This window comes from Platichthys flesus, chromosome 15, assembly GCF_949316205.1.
Source record: "Platichthys flesus chromosome 15, fPlaFle2.1, whole genome shotgun sequence".
NCBI classification, from domain to species: domain Eukaryota; kingdom Metazoa; phylum Chordata; class Actinopteri; order Pleuronectiformes; family Pleuronectidae; genus Platichthys; species Platichthys flesus.
The window spans coordinates 520,894-539,086 of NC_084959.1; the positions used below are offsets into that span (position 1 = coordinate 520,894).

General features: G+C 48.4%; 1 protein-coding gene across 8 annotated transcripts; it reads right to left on the bottom strand.

The window, feature by feature from the left end:
- Positions 1-88: 88 nt before the first annotated feature.
- Positions 89-17,588, bottom strand: nup98 (nucleoporin 98 and 96 precursor). 8 transcript variants are annotated; one of them, XM_062405713.1, is made up of 35 exons: positions 17,460-17,588; positions 15,811-15,921; positions 15,310-15,405; positions 14,857-15,042; positions 14,260-14,408; positions 13,798-13,905; positions 13,077-13,257; positions 12,741-12,907; positions 12,421-12,558; positions 12,047-12,182; positions 11,843-11,935; positions 11,212-11,355; positions 10,973-11,106; positions 10,692-10,879; positions 10,454-10,570; positions 9,936-10,119; positions 9,650-9,749; positions 9,406-9,519; positions 9,097-9,235; positions 8,822-8,999; positions 8,573-8,734; positions 6,717-6,950; positions 6,510-6,642; positions 6,176-6,417; positions 5,781-5,965; positions 5,439-5,698; positions 5,054-5,329; positions 4,800-4,957; positions 4,499-4,639; positions 4,235-4,386; positions 3,926-4,147; positions 3,458-3,699; positions 3,227-3,381; positions 2,768-2,879; positions 89-1,206 (listed from the first exon to the last, which is right to left on the bottom strand). In XM_062405713.1, the coding sequence occupies exons 2-35, from the start codon at positions 15,887-15,889 to the stop codon at positions 1,007-1,009; spliced, it is 5,505 nt and encodes a 1,834-aa protein (XP_062261697.1). In that variant the 5' UTR covers positions 15,890-15,921; positions 17,460-17,588; the 3' UTR covers positions 89-1,006. The 8 variants fall into 8 exon arrangements, with proteins under 8 accessions (XP_062261697.1, XP_062261703.1, XP_062261702.1 ...); XM_062405719.1 differs by having other exon boundaries at positions 12,047-12,179; positions 12,741-12,904; positions 17,322-17,588; XM_062405718.1 differs by having other exon boundaries at positions 11,212-11,352; positions 12,741-12,904; positions 17,322-17,588.
- Between the last annotated feature and the right edge of the window lie 605 nt (positions 17,589-18,193).

Below are 18,193 nucleotides of genomic sequence, written 5' to 3' on the forward strand. Positions count from 1 at the left end.
ATATTCAAGTTTGTAATTTTATTTCTGATACTTTAAGTAAATTTAATGAAGCAAAATTAAACTTAAGATTAAAAAAAAACAAACCATCTTTCATTCTACTCAACTTTATTAAAAATAAACAATCATTGGTAAACATGCACACACATTTTTCAGAGAACGAGAAACAGGGAAATTGATTTTTACTTTGAAAAAAAAGAAACACAATTGGCAACATGAGTTTGTCTGCAACAGAAAAGAAATGATCATCGATCAGTGAAGAGCTGCCTCCAGTTTGTGGAGAATAAAAATATCCTGTTTGATTCTCCAAAAATATAAAATGTGTATTTAAACTTTTGAGCGAAACTCTTCACTGAATAAATTGTTTTTCACTTTCACACGTTACGTTTACATTCAAACTGAAAACGCAAAGATCTACAAAAATAGATGTCAGACATTTTTCACTCCACACGTGGAGTCGTTTGCTGGACGTCGCCGCTCGTCCACCATCTTTATTCACATATCAACACATCAACAGACGCTGCTGTCACTTATAAAACCACATCTTTGAAAAGATGATCTGTGAGGCGGAGCCTGTCTGGGTCAGAGGTCAAACCAGTGATTCAGAGTTACATGTTCCTGGAAACAAAGATCAGCTGATCAAACGAACCAATCGAGGTTCACCTCGTCTTCACTGGTCAGTTTGTTACCAAGGTTTCTGATTCACGTCCCAACAAACCAGCAGATTCATCGACTGTTGGAAAATATCTTTAGTTCCACAAATGAAGACTTGAGAAGTGGACATTTTTAACCAGAAATTTGAAACCAAATAGAAAGTTTCCACCGATTAAAATGTGAAAAAGCTCGGACTCACTTCCTGTTGTTGTTTCATGACGATTCAGCGGAGCTTAGTTTTTTTCCTGCTAGAGAAACTGAAGCAGCTCAAACAGACGCAGAGGAACCGACGAATCGATTCTCTCTGCGTCGTCAGGACGTCGGCCATGACAGTCTCTGCTCTCGTTCTGCGCTCTCATTGGCTGATGATGAGCTGCCGAAGGTACGACTGCGTGAGGCCTCGCAGCTCCTCCAGCGTGTAGTCCTCCGGCATCGGCAGGCGGGTGATGTGAGGCGCCAGCTGGGCGAGCGGGATGCCGAGGGAGTCGGACGCCGAGTCGCCCTGCTGCAGACTCAGCACCGCACGCAGGATGTTGGACACACGCTTCGCCATTTCTGCACAGGGAGAGAGAGGGAGCAGCGAGGAGGGAGGAGGGACGGAGAGGGAGGAGGGAGGGAGAAGGAGGAGGGAGGGAGAAGGAGGGATAAGGGAGAAGGAGGGATAAGGGAGGTGGCGAAGGGAGAAGGAGGGATGTGGAGGAGAAGGGAGGGAGGAGGAGAGAGAAGGAGGGAGGTGGCGAGAAAAGGAGGGAGGTGGAGGGAGAAGGAGGGATAGTGAAAGAGGGAGGTGGAGGGAGAGAGAAGGAGGAGGGAGGTGGAGGGAGAAGGATGGAGAGGGAGGGAGGTGGAGGGAGAAGGGAGGAGGAGGGAGGTGGATGGAGGAGGAGGGAGAAGGAGGGAGGAGGATGGAGAGGGAGTGAGGTGGAGGGAGAAGGAGGGAGGAGGAGGGAGAAGGGAGGAGGAGGAGGGAGAAGGGAGGAGGGAGAAGGAAGGAGGGAGGGAGAAGGAAGGAGGGAGGGAGAAGGAAGGAGGGATGGAGAAAGAGGGAGGAGGAGGGATGGAGAAAGAGGGAGGAGGAGGGATGGAGAAAGAGGGAGGAGGAGGGATGGAGAAAGAGGGAGGAGGAGGGAGGAGGATGGAGGAGGGAGGAGGAGGAGGGAGAAGGGAGGAGGAGGGAGAAGGAGGGAGGAGGATGGAGAGGGAGTGAGGTGGAGGGAGAAGGAGGGAGGAGGAGGGAGAAGGGAGGAGGAGGAGGGAGAAGGGAGGAGGAGGGAGAAGGAAGGAGGGATGGAGAAAGAGGGAGGAGGAGGGAGAGGGAGGGAGAAGGGAGGAGGAGGGAGAAGGAAGGAGGGATGGAGAAAGAGGGAGGAGGAGGGAGAGGGAGGGAGAAGGGAGGAGGAGGGAGAAGGAGGGAGAAGGGAGGAGGAGGGAGAAGGAAGGAGGGATGGAGAAAGAGGGAGGAGGAGGGAGAGGGAGGGAGAAGGGAGGAGGAGGGAGAAGGAAGGAGGGATGGAGAAGGAAGGAGGGATGGAGAAAGAGGGAGGAGGAGGGAGAGGGAGGGAGAAGGGAGGAGGAGGGAGAAGGAGGGAGAAGGGAGGAGGAGGGAGAAGGAGGGAGAAGGGAGGAGGAGGGAGAAGGAGGGAGGTGGAGGGAGAAGGGAGAAGGGAGGAGGAGGAGGAGGAGGAGAAGGGAGGAGGGAGGAGGAGGAGGAGGAGGGAGAAGGGAGGAGGAGGGAGAAGGGAGGAGGAGGAGGAGGAGGAGGAGAAGGGAGGAGGGAGGAGGAGGAGGGAGAAGGGAGGAGGAGGAGGGAGAAGGGAGGAGGAGGAGGAGGAGGAGGGAGAAGGGAGGAGGAGGAGGAGGAGGGAGAAGGGAGGAGGAGGAGGAGGAGGATCAGTCCGAGCAGCAGCTTTCCGTCGTAGAAATGTCGACTTCACATGTTCGACTGATCAGCTCGTGAGGTTCTGCTCTGATGTCATCTCCAGGAAGTGATGTCACACTGAATCAACAACATAACTTCTTCCACCTGTTCATCTAACTTCAGCCAATCAGGGGACAGATGTTGATTTGGAGCGAGAGCTGCGGTCTCTTCTAAAGTGGATCACTGCGGAGCCCTCACCTGATTGGGCGAGCCGGTCCCTGGCCGTCCTGCAGGGCAGGAGTTCGATTCTGCCGCAGAGAGACGTCACGTCGGTGTACAGCCGCTCGAGCTCGTAACCAGCGTGTTCCATCTGAGGACCAGGACACGACATTAGTGCCTCTACTCAGTTACTTTATTACACTACAGTTACTTGACTCATTAATAGAGAGTCAGTGTTACAGTCAACACTTCCTGCACGTCACAATAAAAGTCCTACTGTATTTTTATATATATATAAATATATATATATAGGATTTACTTTGATATTTGATTTACATCTTTTATTATATATTTTTTAACTTCTCTTAAGTGACAAACTCACTGGAAAAAATATTTTATAATTTGATTTACAGACACCCACAGAGAGAGAGAGAGAGACACACACACACACACACACACACACGCACACAAACACACAAACACACAAACACAAACAACCTGCTGGATGTCCTGCAGAGTCTTGATGACCCTGATGTAGTCCAGGTAAACCCTCCCTGCAGTGTCCCAGTCCTGGATGCTGGTGCTGTGTTCAGGGACCGCCAGCCCCTCCAGGAACTCCAGCAGGTAGTCGTGGTTGTCGTTGATGATGCAGTCTACAGGAAAAAGAATCAGCATTTAAAAAAAAAATTAAATAACTTAAACTCATTGGGGTCTTTATTGAAGTCCGACCTGAAGCCAGGTGTTGGATCAGCAGCCGGTGACACTGGTTCCAGTATCCGGCCCGGTACAGATGCAGCGCCTCCTGGTGTCGGTTTGCGTCTCGGTGTGCTCGTGTGGCCTTGGCCTCGTGGATCCACTGCTCTGGGATCAGCAGTCTCTCCGTTAGGAAGCGCTCCCTCCGGACAGACTCGTCCGTCTCCTGCAGGGGGCAGTGGAGGGTCAACATCTCTCTGACGGCTCGTTCCCGCTGACTGGAGACGCAGAGAAAATATAGTTTAGTTATTTGTCTTCAGGGACGAGGAGGTTCAGAGACACGTCTCACTCTGCGCTGCTACAACAGAACACTGACGCTGCTGCAGGAGGAACATCGGCTTCAGTCACGTGACAAACCGTGAAGCAGCTCTCCACAGGAATCAAAAGGAACAAACTGAAACACCTGACATTATGTGGCCGTGGTGTAAGGAGGTGTGAACGTACGCGTGGTCGGGGATGTGCAGGAGGATAAAGACGGCCATGTGCCAGAGGCCGGCGCTCTCCAGCTGGGCGGCGTAGCTGGCGTGGAGGAGTCCCTGGCGTGAGGCGCTCAGGTGGCTGTAGTGCAGCGACTGCAGGACGCCCCACAGGTGCCAGCTCAGACGGTAATCCAGACGCTCCCAGGTGACGGTGAGAGGATCCAGCAGCTGCTGCAGACTGTAGTGTCTGCAGGAGGACACACGGGACACTCAGGGTCTAAAGGACGTTTTACTCATATCACATCAACCTGTGGATTCATTTACTCCTGTTTACCTGTCACTGTAGAGTTTGAGCAGATGGAAACAGAGGTCGTACAGAGGTCGTTTGGACTCCTCCTCCTCCTCCTCCTCCTCCATGTCCATCTTCTCCGCCTCCAGGTAAGGAGGCAGGGGGGCACAGGCGTACTTACCCCCCTCACATGAGCCCTGCAGCAGGAATGAAGAAATGATGATCAGTGGAGGAAGGAGCAGGAAGTCTGGTTCTTTAAGTGTTTAACTTAACTACGAATAAAATGTAAAAAGAAACACAGCCGCTGACCTGGAAGGCAGCTTCATATTTAGCGAGGGCATCGGCCATGGAGGCAGTCGGGGGCAACATGAACCAGAGGTGGACGGCCACGCAGCGTTTCCAGTCCAACTGTGAGCAGACGTTCACCACGGAGTCCGACGACTGCCACACCTGCAGGGACAACAGGAAACAGCTTCACACACCACTCTGAACCACACAATCACCAACTGTCTCCATGTCCTCATCGCTTTGCTCTAATCTGAAACAAGCCGCTTGTTCAGTAAAGCTACCGTTTCTGTTCTAACACGATCAAAGTCAAAAGGGGTCGTACAGGTTTCCCTGCCAGGAGCGTGAAGATGCGAAGTCGTTCCTCTGGCAGGTAGCTGTCGGTCTGCATGCGGTTCCAGTCGGCGAGCTGAAGAGCCAGCAGGTCACGACAGTACTGAGAGCCCAGGGCCTGAGACAGCAGCAGGGACAACCGATGGTCACCTGAAGACCAAGAGCACAACGGACATCGTGTTGAATTTGATCTCAAGTCGCCCGAGAGAAAAGAGTTAAGAGCTCAATGTCTAGTTTGCTGCTCACCTTCCCGCTGTGCGACTCGACACGCCTCACTGATGCGGTTGCCCGTCAGGTAGCTGAAGATGGCCTCCGTGTGGCGACCCTTCCCGGCCAGAGCCACCTCCTCCTCCACCCTGCAGGTGGCGCCACGGGACAGCCAGGCAGAGAAGGTCCGCCGTCTCTCCAACTGCTGCTCATAGTCACTTTGTGTCTCGATGTCTGGCTCTTGGTCGGCGGGGCCCAGCCGGCCCCAAAGAGCCTCACACAGGGTCCACACCTCGGCCCAGTGGCCCAGGAGAGCTGGAGGTCAGAGGTCAGAGAGTCAAATGTGGAGAAGTGACACCATCAGAGCTTGATCTTTTCCTATAGAACACAGCTCCACTCTTATTTAAGTTACTGTTTGTCTTACGGTCTGCGTCCCCCTGCGTGTCCTTCAGCTCGGTGATCCACTTGGCGTACTGGTGCAGCGCTGCCACACCAGTCTGTGGTCGCACCAGAGGGCAGGGGGAGGAGTCTGTGGTGCTGATGGTGCTGTGCTCCAGGCAGATCTCCAGGGGGCGCTGCAGCACTGTCTGGCTCTCTTCATCCTCTCCCTCCCCGGTCTTCGTCACCTGAGGCTCCAGACCGACCAGCTGCTCCAGCGTCACCTTGTAGGGGCTTTCCACGAGTCTGCAGGAGACGATAAGAACCACGTTCAATTTTCCTTTAGAGAAAATATAATATCATAGATCGTATTTGTTTTCTGTCTTACGGTTTATTCCTGGCAGGTTTTGGTAGGAAGCTGAAGTCGGTCTTGGAGCTCAGGTCTTTGTGGTCGAGCTGTTTAGAGCCCGGTGAACTGAGCCGTTCTCCACAGTGCGCCAGCATCCAGCCAGGACCCCAACCAACACGGAAGGACCGACCCTTGAACAGCCCGACGTCCATCATCAGTTTCCCCTGGGAAACGAACCCACTCATTAGTGTTACAGGTCTTTATTTGTTGTATTATTTTTCAGTGTCACCACTGGAGGCAGTAACGTTCAGCGTTCCGAGCCGGGAGGAGGTGTGACCCTCTGTCAACAGTTGTGTAGTATGAACTCACAACTGAAACGCCCCACATCTGACAGGAAGTTGTGTAGTGTGAACAGATGCATAAAACACACCAACCTTCCCCAAAGTGACCGACTCTTTGAGAGGGACAGGGCCCCCCAGGCGCCGCACGCCAACCGTCCTGATGGACGGCTCTGGGGTTCGGGGGGGCAGCAGGAAGGAGGGACCCTGTGCTGCCCAGTGTAATGAGCGGGTGTTGTCGCCCGACTTCAGGGACGCCCCGGACCGAGGAGGCTGAGGAGAGTCTGAGAGCTGAGAGAGGAGGCCGGAGGTAAAACGAGCCTGAAGAAGACCACCCACTGGGAGAGAGAGAGATTAACACTGTTTTACCCTCATGAAATAACAACTTGCAGTTAACCAATAAGTTTACTGACACCGGACAGCTGTGTACCAGAGGTCCGGCTCTGAGCTCCGGGCAGAACGATGCGAGGGGACGAGACCTCGGTGGAAACCTTCATCGCTCCTCGGCCCTGGAACAAATCGCTCTCCTCCTCGTCCTCAGCAAACAGGGAGGCCTTCATGATCTGCAGAAAGAACAAAGCTCCACGTTTATTCTGGTGTCGTGATGAACTTCCTGTCCGTGGACTGTGGTCTCTACCTGGAGCGTGTGCGGGTTGATGCCCAACGTTGACGCGATGTGGCTGGAGGCAGAGATACCATCGAGCTCAGCAGAGGTCAATCCTCCGAGCTTCCTGCCTGTCGTGTCCGTCTCCCCGGGCAGGTCGCTGTCCTCCTCCGCTCCCAGCATGCTCTCTGTCGGGAAGCTCTGGGTGATGTCGGCCATGTCGCTGTCCAGCTCCGCCACGCCACTGGGAGGATCCACCACAGTGGACTGAAGAAAGAGGCAGACAGTGAACATTGATCATGATGATCAGACTCGTGGCTCCTGAGTGTGCCGGAGAGTGAGGGGATAAATCACATGAACCAAACCCAAACACTGAAGAGTTCCTCCTCTGAAACTAAATTAAAAACCAAACTGGAAGTTTTTAAGTTTAAAGAAATTTGACCACATCAGATTTTTATCATCGTTTGTTCTTCAAACAAACTTTACAGAACAAAGATTCAAAATCCTTTTCGATCACTTTATTTAATGTTAGATGAAAAAAACAAAGAGTTTGTCACTTGACTTGAAGCAGGCTGGAGATTCCTGCTGAAGAAGGTCTTATAAAATCATTCAAACCATGAGCTCATTTTAATACATCACAATGAAAACATCAAAGATTCTCAGGGAGTTTAGTTTTCATCATGAGAACGTTTCTCAAACAGACACTGAATCACAGTCCAAACATCAGCGCCTCCAAATGTCAAAGATTTAATAAAACCCACCAATTCCCACCCCCCCGCTTCTTCTGAAGCACCCACTACAGCCCCCCCTCAAAAAGAAAGAAAGAGGATTAGGAGACTGGTTTGAGCCCGAGGTGTGAAGCTTTAAGAGAAGAGGCTTGAATGCATGTTGCTCTACAGAGACGATAGTAAAAATAACCTTATTTTATATTTTGTATCAAATTTGTCTGTACATAAAGATTTTTTTTTACTCAAATCCCTAAAATGTTTATGATTTCAAGGAGTCCTGAAATAACAGAAAACTGTTGTTTCCTGCTAAGTGAGATGACGTTGTGATGATTATAATATAATAACATTTATTTATAAAGCATTTTTATAGCATAAAATCCAGCTTAATAGATTTATATGTGAAACTGATCGACCGCTGCTCGTGAGCTCAAATGAACCCAGCACGAACCAGAATTCAACCTTAGACCAAATCGAGACGGACGACGCAACAGCTCCCGAAAAATAAAGACTAATCTTCTGGACTGCCCCCTGATGGCGAGCTGCGGTAATGTTCAGAAACACCTCCATGTTAACGGTTGGGACCAATCTAAAATAATCCAAGTAGATCAATAAATCTGTCATTTCAGGTCATTCTTATCTCGTTGATGTGTTTCTAATCAGTTTGGTTTGAATCACTAACTTTATGATATTATTATTATGATCTACTTGTTTTTATGTTGATGTTCTGTTTTAATGTTGTTTTTATCTTTAATGTATTGTTGTTTTTATCCTGTACTATTGTATGGTAAGGTGACCTTGGGTGACTTGAAAGGCGCCTCCAAATAAAATGTATTCTTATTATTATTATGATATAACAGACTGAGATGTTATGATTGACAGCTGACACTGACTGAGGATTGGTTGAGTGCATCTATGGACGGGACCTTGATACCACGACTTCCCAATCACTACTGCACGATGTCCAATGTCAAGTGGCAGCAGTCATGTCCAGGATATCTGAGCTTCATGACTGTACGACGAGAGGAAGAGGTAACAACCAAAGAAACATCCACAGAACTTCCGATTCTGAATGAAATCCTAGTTTTAGTGAAATGTTCCTTTTATCACTGTGGACGGCGACGACAAAGGATGAACTGTGTGGATGGGCGCAGGCTGCTCTACCTGAGCCTGTGGCGCCACCTGATGCTGGGAGGGCGGAGCTTGCTGCTGTAGCTTGGATGGAGGAGCTGTCATCATGGTCTTCAACTTTTTGGGGTCGGTTTTCAGAGGGAGGTCCTCGTCCTCGTCAGAATCCTGGAGGCCGTACTTCGAGAAGTGGGCCACCTGAGAGAGGAGGGGGAGGAGTCTGTCACACCTGAGAATCACCTGAAAGATGTGATTCGCTCTGATGACATCCTGACAGTCACTGACCTCGAACACCCAGGACCCCGTCTCAGTTCTGTACTCCAGGAAACGCGCTCCCTGTTTGCGCGAGGCCTTCTCCAGCCGACCCTCGTAGTTCATGTCGGCCAGACGCTCGGGGCTCCTGATCTGAGTACAGGTCGTTTTGTCATTTGGCCAAACGCCATCCAGGGTGACCTCGGCTCGTCTACGCACAAAGTGACGACATGAGATGAGGACTTGAGCTCAATGACCCCTCCCCCCGCTAGACACCATCCCACACAGCAGAAGGATTGTAGACTAACCTGTTAAGCCCCTCCCCCTCCAGCGGCTTGTTTTTGTCATCCGGGTACACGATGACCTCCTTGCGTCTGAAGTGGACGATCTCGTCAAGGTTCAGCCCACTCACGTTCACCTCACCGGGGAAGAAGATGGAGCCATAACCTGTGAGGGCCAATCAGCTGAGTGGTGAGACGCCGGGCCAATAAGAGGCCGTGTGATACGAGTGGCTGAGTTTGACTGAAGCGTGTTAATGTCAAATGAAATCAAACAATGACACGAGGAGATTTATCTTTAACATTAGCTGAGCTCAGTTCATCGAGTGTTAACTTTACCTTTCCTGCCGATGGTAAAGTTTTCCACCAAACACTCTCCGTGCTCGTCCGTCATGTCAGCCAGGTCCTTCATGGAGGGGATGGTGTAGTAACCCACTCGGTTGAGGACGATGCCTGAACGACAGAAAACAGAGTCGGTCTGAGAGTCGTTCCCCAGTGATCACCAGTCCTGTTGGTTTTCTCAGACATCTACAGAAACTACCGGTGGGGCTGCCCCCTGCTGGTAGCCTGTGGTCCGTCTAACCTGCTGGATGAGGAGACTGTTGAATTTCCTGTTGCTCGTCCTCTCTCTCCTCCTGCAGAGACTCCTCCCCCAGAGACGCCAACACGTCCTCACTGCTCAGCTGAGTATCCACACACAGGAACACATGTTATCATTTGACTTTCAACACAATGAACAAATATCGAATCTGTGACAGTTCAATTCAAACTGAAAGAAAATGATCTTTATTAACTAAGTTAGTTGGTCTGTGCTAGAAATGTTAAACAGTTATGATAAAGTGGAAGCTTCCAGGAGTGGAGCCGCTGACCTCCAGGCCGCTCCTCGCCGCTTTGTGCATGTTCAGGTCACTGATGGTGTCCTGCAGGCTGGTCTGGGCGCGGCCCTGTGGGATGGGCTTGGCGATGGGGTTAACGTAGAACTGGGTGACCTCCGGGTCATCGTCTGCCTGGCTGCCAGTGCCCCCCAGCACCTCCTCCTCCTCCTCCATGAGGCTACAGACAGAACCATAGGAGATTAAATACAAAAAAAAAAAAAGAGTTAATCAAAATAAAGTCTCAAGCTTGTGGGCAATTTGAGATGAACCATTTCAACTACCTGCTATCATTGAGCATATCTAAATGGACAGATTATTTCATAGCACCCGCAGCACCATATTTATATCTGGACCAATCACTTGTTTCATCCTCTGAACCAACAACTTCTCTATGAGACTTTCTCCCAACTGGACTTTAAGTTTCCACCCTAATTGATGGTTTCATATTGAATCAGATGAAGGTGTTTGTTAACCACAAGCTTCTGAAGCAGCTGTAATGAATGTGTGTGCACCTGTGTCCGTTCTGTGGATACTCGGGGGGTGAAGCGAGGTCGTCTGTCTCCGTCTCCGGCTGACTGCTGTACTGACTGCTGTTCAGGTTCTTCAACACAAGTTTCTTTATACTCTTTCTGTGGACAACACACAGACACACACAAGTTTGTAGTGAGGCTCCACGCTGATCCAAACACCTGGAGCTTCCCACCAGTAAGGACCACATTCTCACATGTGACCATGGCATCAGAACGGTACCTGGGCACGAAGGCTCCGTTGGTGAGCGAGGGCTCGTCATCATCAAGGCCGTCGAAGAGCTGCGACTTGGAGGAGCCGGCTGACGTCAGCGATTTAGGGCGGACCCTGGTCGCAGGTCGAGGGGTCAGCTTGTAGTGGGTGGGTGTGGTCAGAGCCTTCTGGGCCGTGGGATTGGTTGGTTTCAGACGCTATGAATAGAAAAAGAGGAGATGATGTGAATTTGTTTCAATCCGCAGAGCGACAAAAGAGCAGCAGCTTGTGTAACTCCAGAAGAAACTCACCTCCTCTTTCTTCTTGGGGTCGGACAGCGGGTTCCTGAACAGCGGCGAGTCTCCGTACGGTGAATACGCCAGAACGCTGAGCTGCTGCTGCAGCATGGCCTGCTGAGCCGCCGCTGCACTGGGATCAGTGAGCGCTGCAGAAAAGAAAAAACAAACCAAATCATACACTGCCATCACCAACACTAAGAACTCACTATTAACACCAAAGTAAAAGTCAGGATGTCGTTAGTCTGTCTCACCGACTGGTTGCTGTGGAGCTCCGAACCCCATCGTGCTGGTTCCACTGTTGAATGCTGTCGTTCCGAATGATCCCATGGTTCCCAGCGTGGTTCCCAGTTTGTTCTGGTTGTTTCCAAACAGAGACGTCTGTCCTGTTCCTACTGCTGAACACACACAGATGTGTTACAATCATGTTTGTGAGAACAGTGTGAAACCTGCACTTTGTTTCAAAATAAATGATAAAAGTAGATTGTGTTATAGAGAAATAAGACATCTGAAATGTTTTCATTAATTAACAAAGATTTCTAAATATAGAAACATAAAGTAAATAGCACTTAACTCAGTAAGTTATTAAACATAAAACATTTTTCTCTGCCACATTTTTCCTGCCACCATACGTTATCAACTCATATCACCAACTTGCATCATGATGAGGTAGAAGACTTCTGGACTTCCACGGCCAAAAGAATGATTGTTCTTAAATACGATCGTTTTTATTTTAGAACGATTTAAAGATAATTGTGCAAACAATAATCTCTCACAGGCAGTTAGTCTGTTTTAAGACTAACTTTAAGATATTATTTCAATACACATTCTATGAGTAAGATCCTTCTTCTTCGTATCATGTTGACTTCATGGTTTGTGTCTTACCTGCTCCAAAGCTGGTTCCCAGTCCAGTGCCCAGTCCACCTGTGGCCGGTTTGTTTCCAAACAGACTCCCTGCAGCCGGATTCGCTCCGAAACCTCCACCAACAAACAAGCGATCAGAGTTGATTGGTGTTGCAGCCACGGTCACCCTCAGATGAACAACAATGCTTTTTTTCTTGCTGTGTTGTCAACAAACACATCACTCACCAAAGGTAGAGGTGTTGGTTCCGGTTCCCAGCGTGAGAGCCGGCTTGTTGCCAAAGAGTCCAGTGCCGGTGCCGAAGGAGGGAGCGCTGGTGGTGGTGGTGCCGAATCCGGCCGTTTTATTACCGAATAAACTCTGCTGATGGAGACGAGACAGGAAGAGTGAAAACAAACATGTCTCTCTCTGTGCTCCACATCCTGAGACTTTCAGGGACCTGACGAGTCACAGGAAGTGACTCGCTCAAGTGGCCAACACAGAACTTATTGACATAATCATCAGTTCAACAGAAACTGTTGATTCTGACCCAGACAAAGAACCTTGTGTTATTGTCTGTTTCTGTTCTGACACTGAGAGTAATCCCTGGTTTTCTTTGTACCTGTGTGCCAACGTTTCCAAACCCGGTGTTGGTTTGTCCAAACAGCCCAGTGCCCGTCCCGAAGCCGGCAGCCGTGCTGGTCTGAGCGGCGCCGAACAACCCGCCCGTCTGAGGCTGTGCCGTGCTCCCAAACAAACCCTGCAGTGCGGCCGAGAGACACCAGACATGTTCACGTGTTCCCTCAGACAGAACAGTTTGAGGGTGAAGCAACAGCTGATGCTTGAAATATCATTATTAAAGTCGATTCGCTTGTTTTTAAATCTTTGCCGGATGGACGTTTAAGTATGAGAGAAGCTGCGTAAAGAACCTGAATGACTCACCATGGTGCTGGTGTTGGCCTGTCCCATGGTGTTGGTGTTACCGAAGGAGAAGCCGGTGTTCGGCGCGGTGGTCGTCTGACCGAACGGCTTGAAGAGGCTGGCGGCTGGTTGCTGTGGCGGCTGGGTGAACAGGCCGCTGGTGGGCGCACCGAACCCGGCAGGCGCTGCTAAAGAGGAGACAAACACAGAGCGTCATTTCACCTGCTCTAATTTACACTAAGCTTCTTTGAGGAGACTTTAAATCTTTTCTACAAATAAAATAGAAGCAGACAAGAAGGCTTCTGATCCATGTGGTGATCACATGGACCCTAGGCAGGCTCTGTTGTCATCACTCACCTGCTCCGAAGGTGCCTTTATTCTGTCCGAAGGAGAAGCTGGTGTTGGGGGCCGTGGCACCAAACAGGCCAGTGGTGGCACTGGGCGCGGCTGCGGTCGCACTGAACAAGCTGCTCGTCGCTGCAGCCATCTGATTGGTCTGTCCTTTCCTGCCCGCTGTGTAATCCTCAAATCTCAACTCCTGCAGAGAAACCGGAGAGACAACAAGTCAGATCCTCAGATCATCAACAGAGACGGGTTCACACACATTTATCTAAATGTGTGTGAATGTTTGGGATATGAAAACTTGTTTTACGGTATAAACAAGGCCTGGAAAGAAGGGAATTCATGTTGACGTCTTATGTTAAAGATTTGTATTTTCTACATTAAAGTTCTATATTTGGTTGCATTTGTATTTTCTTTTTATTTATAATACAGTTTATGGGTAAAAAGTAAAATATTAAACCCCAATTACACTTTGTGTTTGAGAACGTCATCTCAGGAATCACGAATACATTTTAAATGCATTTTTTTTATATATATATATATATTGGTATTATGAAACTTATTAGCCTCTAATATCGATATCGCACAAAAAAGTTACTCAAACAAATCGCTTGAACCAATTAGCAGATTATTCATTTGAACGTATTCTCTGAATCCTCCACGGACATTAACAGGAGAGTTCGGTCAAATCAAACCTGTCAAACCCAGCGGGTCGGGTGTCGACCTTCAGACTCACCTCCAGGGATTTGTTCTCGTACTCCTTCATGGCCGTGATGCACTGGTGTTTGGTGTTGATGCTCGTGGTCACACCAGCTTTCACCATCGTGTCATTTCCTATTGGAGGCTGAATGAGAACAAAGACCTGTTAACGCTCTGTTCACTCTTTTAAAACAAGAAACATACAGATTGTAAACCGTTAAACTGGTATTTCATTGTGAGGAAATTAACATCTGTAACTGCAGATTCCATTTGAAGCTACAAGTTAAATACTTTTGTCAATTCATAGTATAAAAACCTTTCAGATCCTGGAAAAGTTTCTCCATCATCTATACATGTATTTGGGCCCTCATTCATTCTGGACTGTCTCATAAAGCCTTGCCTTGTTTTTCCAATGTGAACAAAAACGATTAGGTTTGTGGTACAAACCAGAGTCACCGGATCAGAACCGGTTCCTTCTTGTCGCATCAGATTTACTCACATTGAATTTCACGGTTGTTCCCGGCTGCTGTGCCGCGGGGAACCCAGCGCCTCCTCCGAACAGAGAGCTCGTTCCACCGAACGGGTTGGAGGCGGTGTTGGTGGCTCCGAAGAGCCCGCCGCCGCCGCTGCTGGTGCTCGTCCCAAAGCCTGGACGACAGAAGAGAGGCCACATTAATTTATCCAAATGTCAACTGGACATTAAACCTGTCGGCAGTTCTCTGATGATTTATGAGCAGAATCTTTTATCTGCAACATTTCAGGTAGACGCTGCATTAATGCGACAGTGTGTGAAAACCGTGTTTCTGAGCAGCACAACGGAAACTGGACTCGCTTGAGGCTCCTGAAGACGTTTACCTCTCGTCTTCTTCAGTTCAGACTCAGAGAAACCAGTCTGGTTTTATTCAGATCCATACCATAAACATCACATTCGTGTCAGTGCATACTAATTAATCATGAAATGCACCATGGGTATAAAGGAACAGAAGAAATTGGATGAATTGAACTGTTTAAAAGGTCAAACTTTTAACCCAGCAAGAATCTCTGTTTTTTCATCTGAATAAATAAAATCACCCTTTAAGAAAAAGGTGTGACTCACTTCCAAAAGAGGTGGGTTTGTTGGCACTGAAGGCATTATTCTGCTGGGAGAAGAGGCCGGTGCTGGTGCCTGTTCCCGTGTTGCCAAACAAGCTGGTGGAGGTGCCGCTCGCTGCACCGAAGCCGAAGCCGGTGCTCGGTGCGGAAGTCGCCGGTTGAGTGAACGTACTCGATCCAAACAGACCGCCTGGGGGAAAGAGACAGGAGCAGATTCAAGTTCATTTACACGTCTTCAAACCAAGTTCTACACTTTAAAACTTTTTTGTGCAGAACATTTCAACAAATAGTCTTCAGGAGTTGTTCAAGTGTAAATCCACAGCTGGCCTCAGTTGAGTTTAACTCAGTTCAGACCAAACTGGGAATCTTCAGATAAGTTTCAAGGAGGCAACACAAAGCACTTTAAATAAAGAAATGTAACTAGAACGTGGAGAAAATGAGACAAGAGCTGACAAACCAGGTTTATTCTGTGTGGAACCAAACAGTCCTCCAGTGTTGGTGGTCGTCCCGAACGTAGAAGCCCCAAATCCTCCTGCCGCCCCAAAGCCTGTGTCTGCAGATAAACAGTTCACGCGACGGTTTGACACGACACTGAGTGACGCTTTAAATCACCGGAAAAACAGAAGCTTTCTCCCACTGTTCCCACAGTTAGAGCTGAGAGCACATTCACATCACCATCACTTGTTTGTTGGGGTTTTTCTGTTTGTGAATCAGACTTCACTGATTGAAATAAACACCCACCTCCGTTAATCCCACATATTTTATAATTACAGTTGTCAGACAATTATCTGATTTTATAAGCAACGTGGGTTTTTGGTTTGGTCGATTTGGGGTTTTTAGTTCCTATGCTTAACAGCTTCATGTGGAACCATCATTTAGATGGCCTGTGAGAAAGCGCTCCACCTAAGGCTGCTGTGGGTTGGAATTAAATCAAGTTATTAGAAACAAGGAAACTTACTTTGTTGTCCGAAGGTGGAAGCGTTGCCAAAGCCCCCTGTTCCTCCACCGAAGGGAGTTCCGAATGACTTGTTGAACATCTTGCCCGGTTAACAGGAACGAAGTCTTCTGCCTGGAGACAAACATGAACTTTATTCTCCTGCAGCCTCCTGCTCAAATGTCAGAGTGAGTCCAGGTGAGAAAACAACGTCTGGAAGCTTACCGGTGAGCGAGTGGACACAGTTTAAAATGAAAAACGGACAAAGATATATCAGGCCATAATCTACAAAAAATACGTATTTTAAAGTTTAAATTAACTACACTGAAGTAGTTTGTTTAGCTTTGAACAATTTCAAAAGATATTTGCATCAAAAACCAAAACTCCACCTCCTTTGATCTCAAACTAAATAACTCAAAACTCAATGCGCCCTTCACTTTTAAATTTTTAAGGAATTTGTTTGCATTGAAGTAGAAGTAACATGGAAATACTTGAGTGAAGTACAAATACCTCAGACCTGAACTAAAACGGGATCACTGTCCCCGAATCAAGAGGAAATCAGACACGTGAAGTTTGAACTCGTCTCAGATCCGAGGAGAAGTTCGGCTCCTCGGTTCTGAGTCGTTACCGGACTCCACGTGTAGCGAGCTGTGTCATCAGAGATCCGTCGAGCCCACCGGAACCACCGGGAGGCGGAACCGGATGAGACACAATGTACACACAAGCGGGTGGTCCACTTTAACTGGTGATATGTTGTCTTCATCACAGATGTTGATGGTCTGTTGCAGACTCGTGCTTTTCACAAACCGTGTGTGTGTGTGTGTGAAATAAACTTCACACAAAACTCTATCACGAGTTAATGTGACGTGTCCGCGTCACGTTGACAACAATCTCAAATAATCGATCTCTTATAAAAAACTTGAAAGGATTGGAAACGACGTGATGAAGTGAACTCGCTTCAGATTTGCCTCGTGACACACGTCATGTTGACAACACACTTCAGACAGATCATCTGTTGATTACACACAATCACCTGCGTTACACAAACCACGACAGACAAGTCCTCAGATAAGTGAGGCTCCTCCTGGAGAACATCCTATGCATCCAGCTGAGGTCATCATGAGGTCACAGGCCAGAAGCTAATTCACCTCATCCTCTCCGTTCCGGGTCACGTCTTTTATTGGATATCTAATATTTGATATTGTTGTTTTAATGTGACGCGAACACGTCACATGAACACGTGATGGGGTGTCGTTTGATTCAAACGACACCTTCAGCAGATCACCGCACGCGCGCACACACAGTTTGTGAAGAGGACGAATCAGCGAGCGACCATCAACATTCGGAATAAAGACATCACCAGTTAAAGTGGAACTCCGGCAGCAAAACCATTTCCGCTCCTGCTAACAAAACGATAGCACCGCAAACACAACTCACACCCGAGCCATTAGTCACACAACTCCTGCCTCTCACACACACAGTGAACATGTATATACACGCAGGCACACACACTGAGCCTATTATCGGACACTCACCGCCGCTCTGACACTGTTCAAAGTTACCCGCTGTCAGGCTAACGTTAGCCTGCTAGCTCCGCCGCTAGCTAGGTAGCACAGCTCGGCGGACGAGCAGCGCACACGTGAAGAACCACAGCTGCTGCCTCACTCCTCTACCTCCAGCGGTGAACGCGACGCGGTGTCTGCGCTGAAACTTCGAACACTGACGCGTTTTAACGGAACATCGGGATCATCTGAAGCTTCGAGTCAACGAGGGAAAACCGTCTGCGCACTGCCTGACGTCACACTGCCTCTTCTTCTACGTTTCAGGGCAGCTGGTGTCCACTGAGACTCACTGCTGCCTCCTCCTGGATGTCACTGCGTCCGACACTCTTGATCAATCCTTTATTTGATCAACTTTATTCAGATTTTACTTCGTTTTGGAACAAAATCCAAAAGAAAAAACACGAACAAGGTTAAAAATACTAAACTAAAAGACTGTATGTGTATAAAAAATAACAAGTACCAACTGTACAAGGTGCCTAATTCTTGCTTCTAATTCTCAAAATGTCAAAAGTTCATTAATTTACTCTGTGTATTTTATTACGGAGATGATGATACAAAAACAGGATTACATAAAAAGCCCGGAGTGGGGCACGGCACAGGGTACTTGGTAAACTTTGAGTCCAGATCAAGGATTGCTTCTCACTTTCCTTAACAAAGTGAGAAAAGAGTTCAACATTTCCACAGATTTCTCTGAGAACTATTCATATTTATGGCGATGATATTTATGTTTGTGTAATCTGGTGCAGATCTGAATACAAATCTTGAGCTAGTGAATTTAAATGTGGTTTCATAAAGAGCCTGTCGGGCCGTGGCAGAGGAATGGGACATCCTCAGTTCTCATCATT

Bases quoted from the DNA above. Each gene is read 5' to 3' on its own strand.
- nup98 (XM_062405713.1), bottom strand. From the start codon at position 15,889: ATGTTCAACAAGTCATTCGGAACTCCCTTCGGTGGAGGAACAGGGGGC. The intron at 11,356-11,842 runs GTAAGACACAAA...GTGTGTGTTCAG, and splicing joins GGGAACCAGCTTTGGAGCAG to CAGTAGGAACAGGACAGACG. The intron at 4,958-5,053 runs GTGAGCAGCAAA...CTTGGTCTTCAG, and splicing joins TCGAGTCGCACAGCGGGAAG to GTGACCATCGGTTGTCCCTG.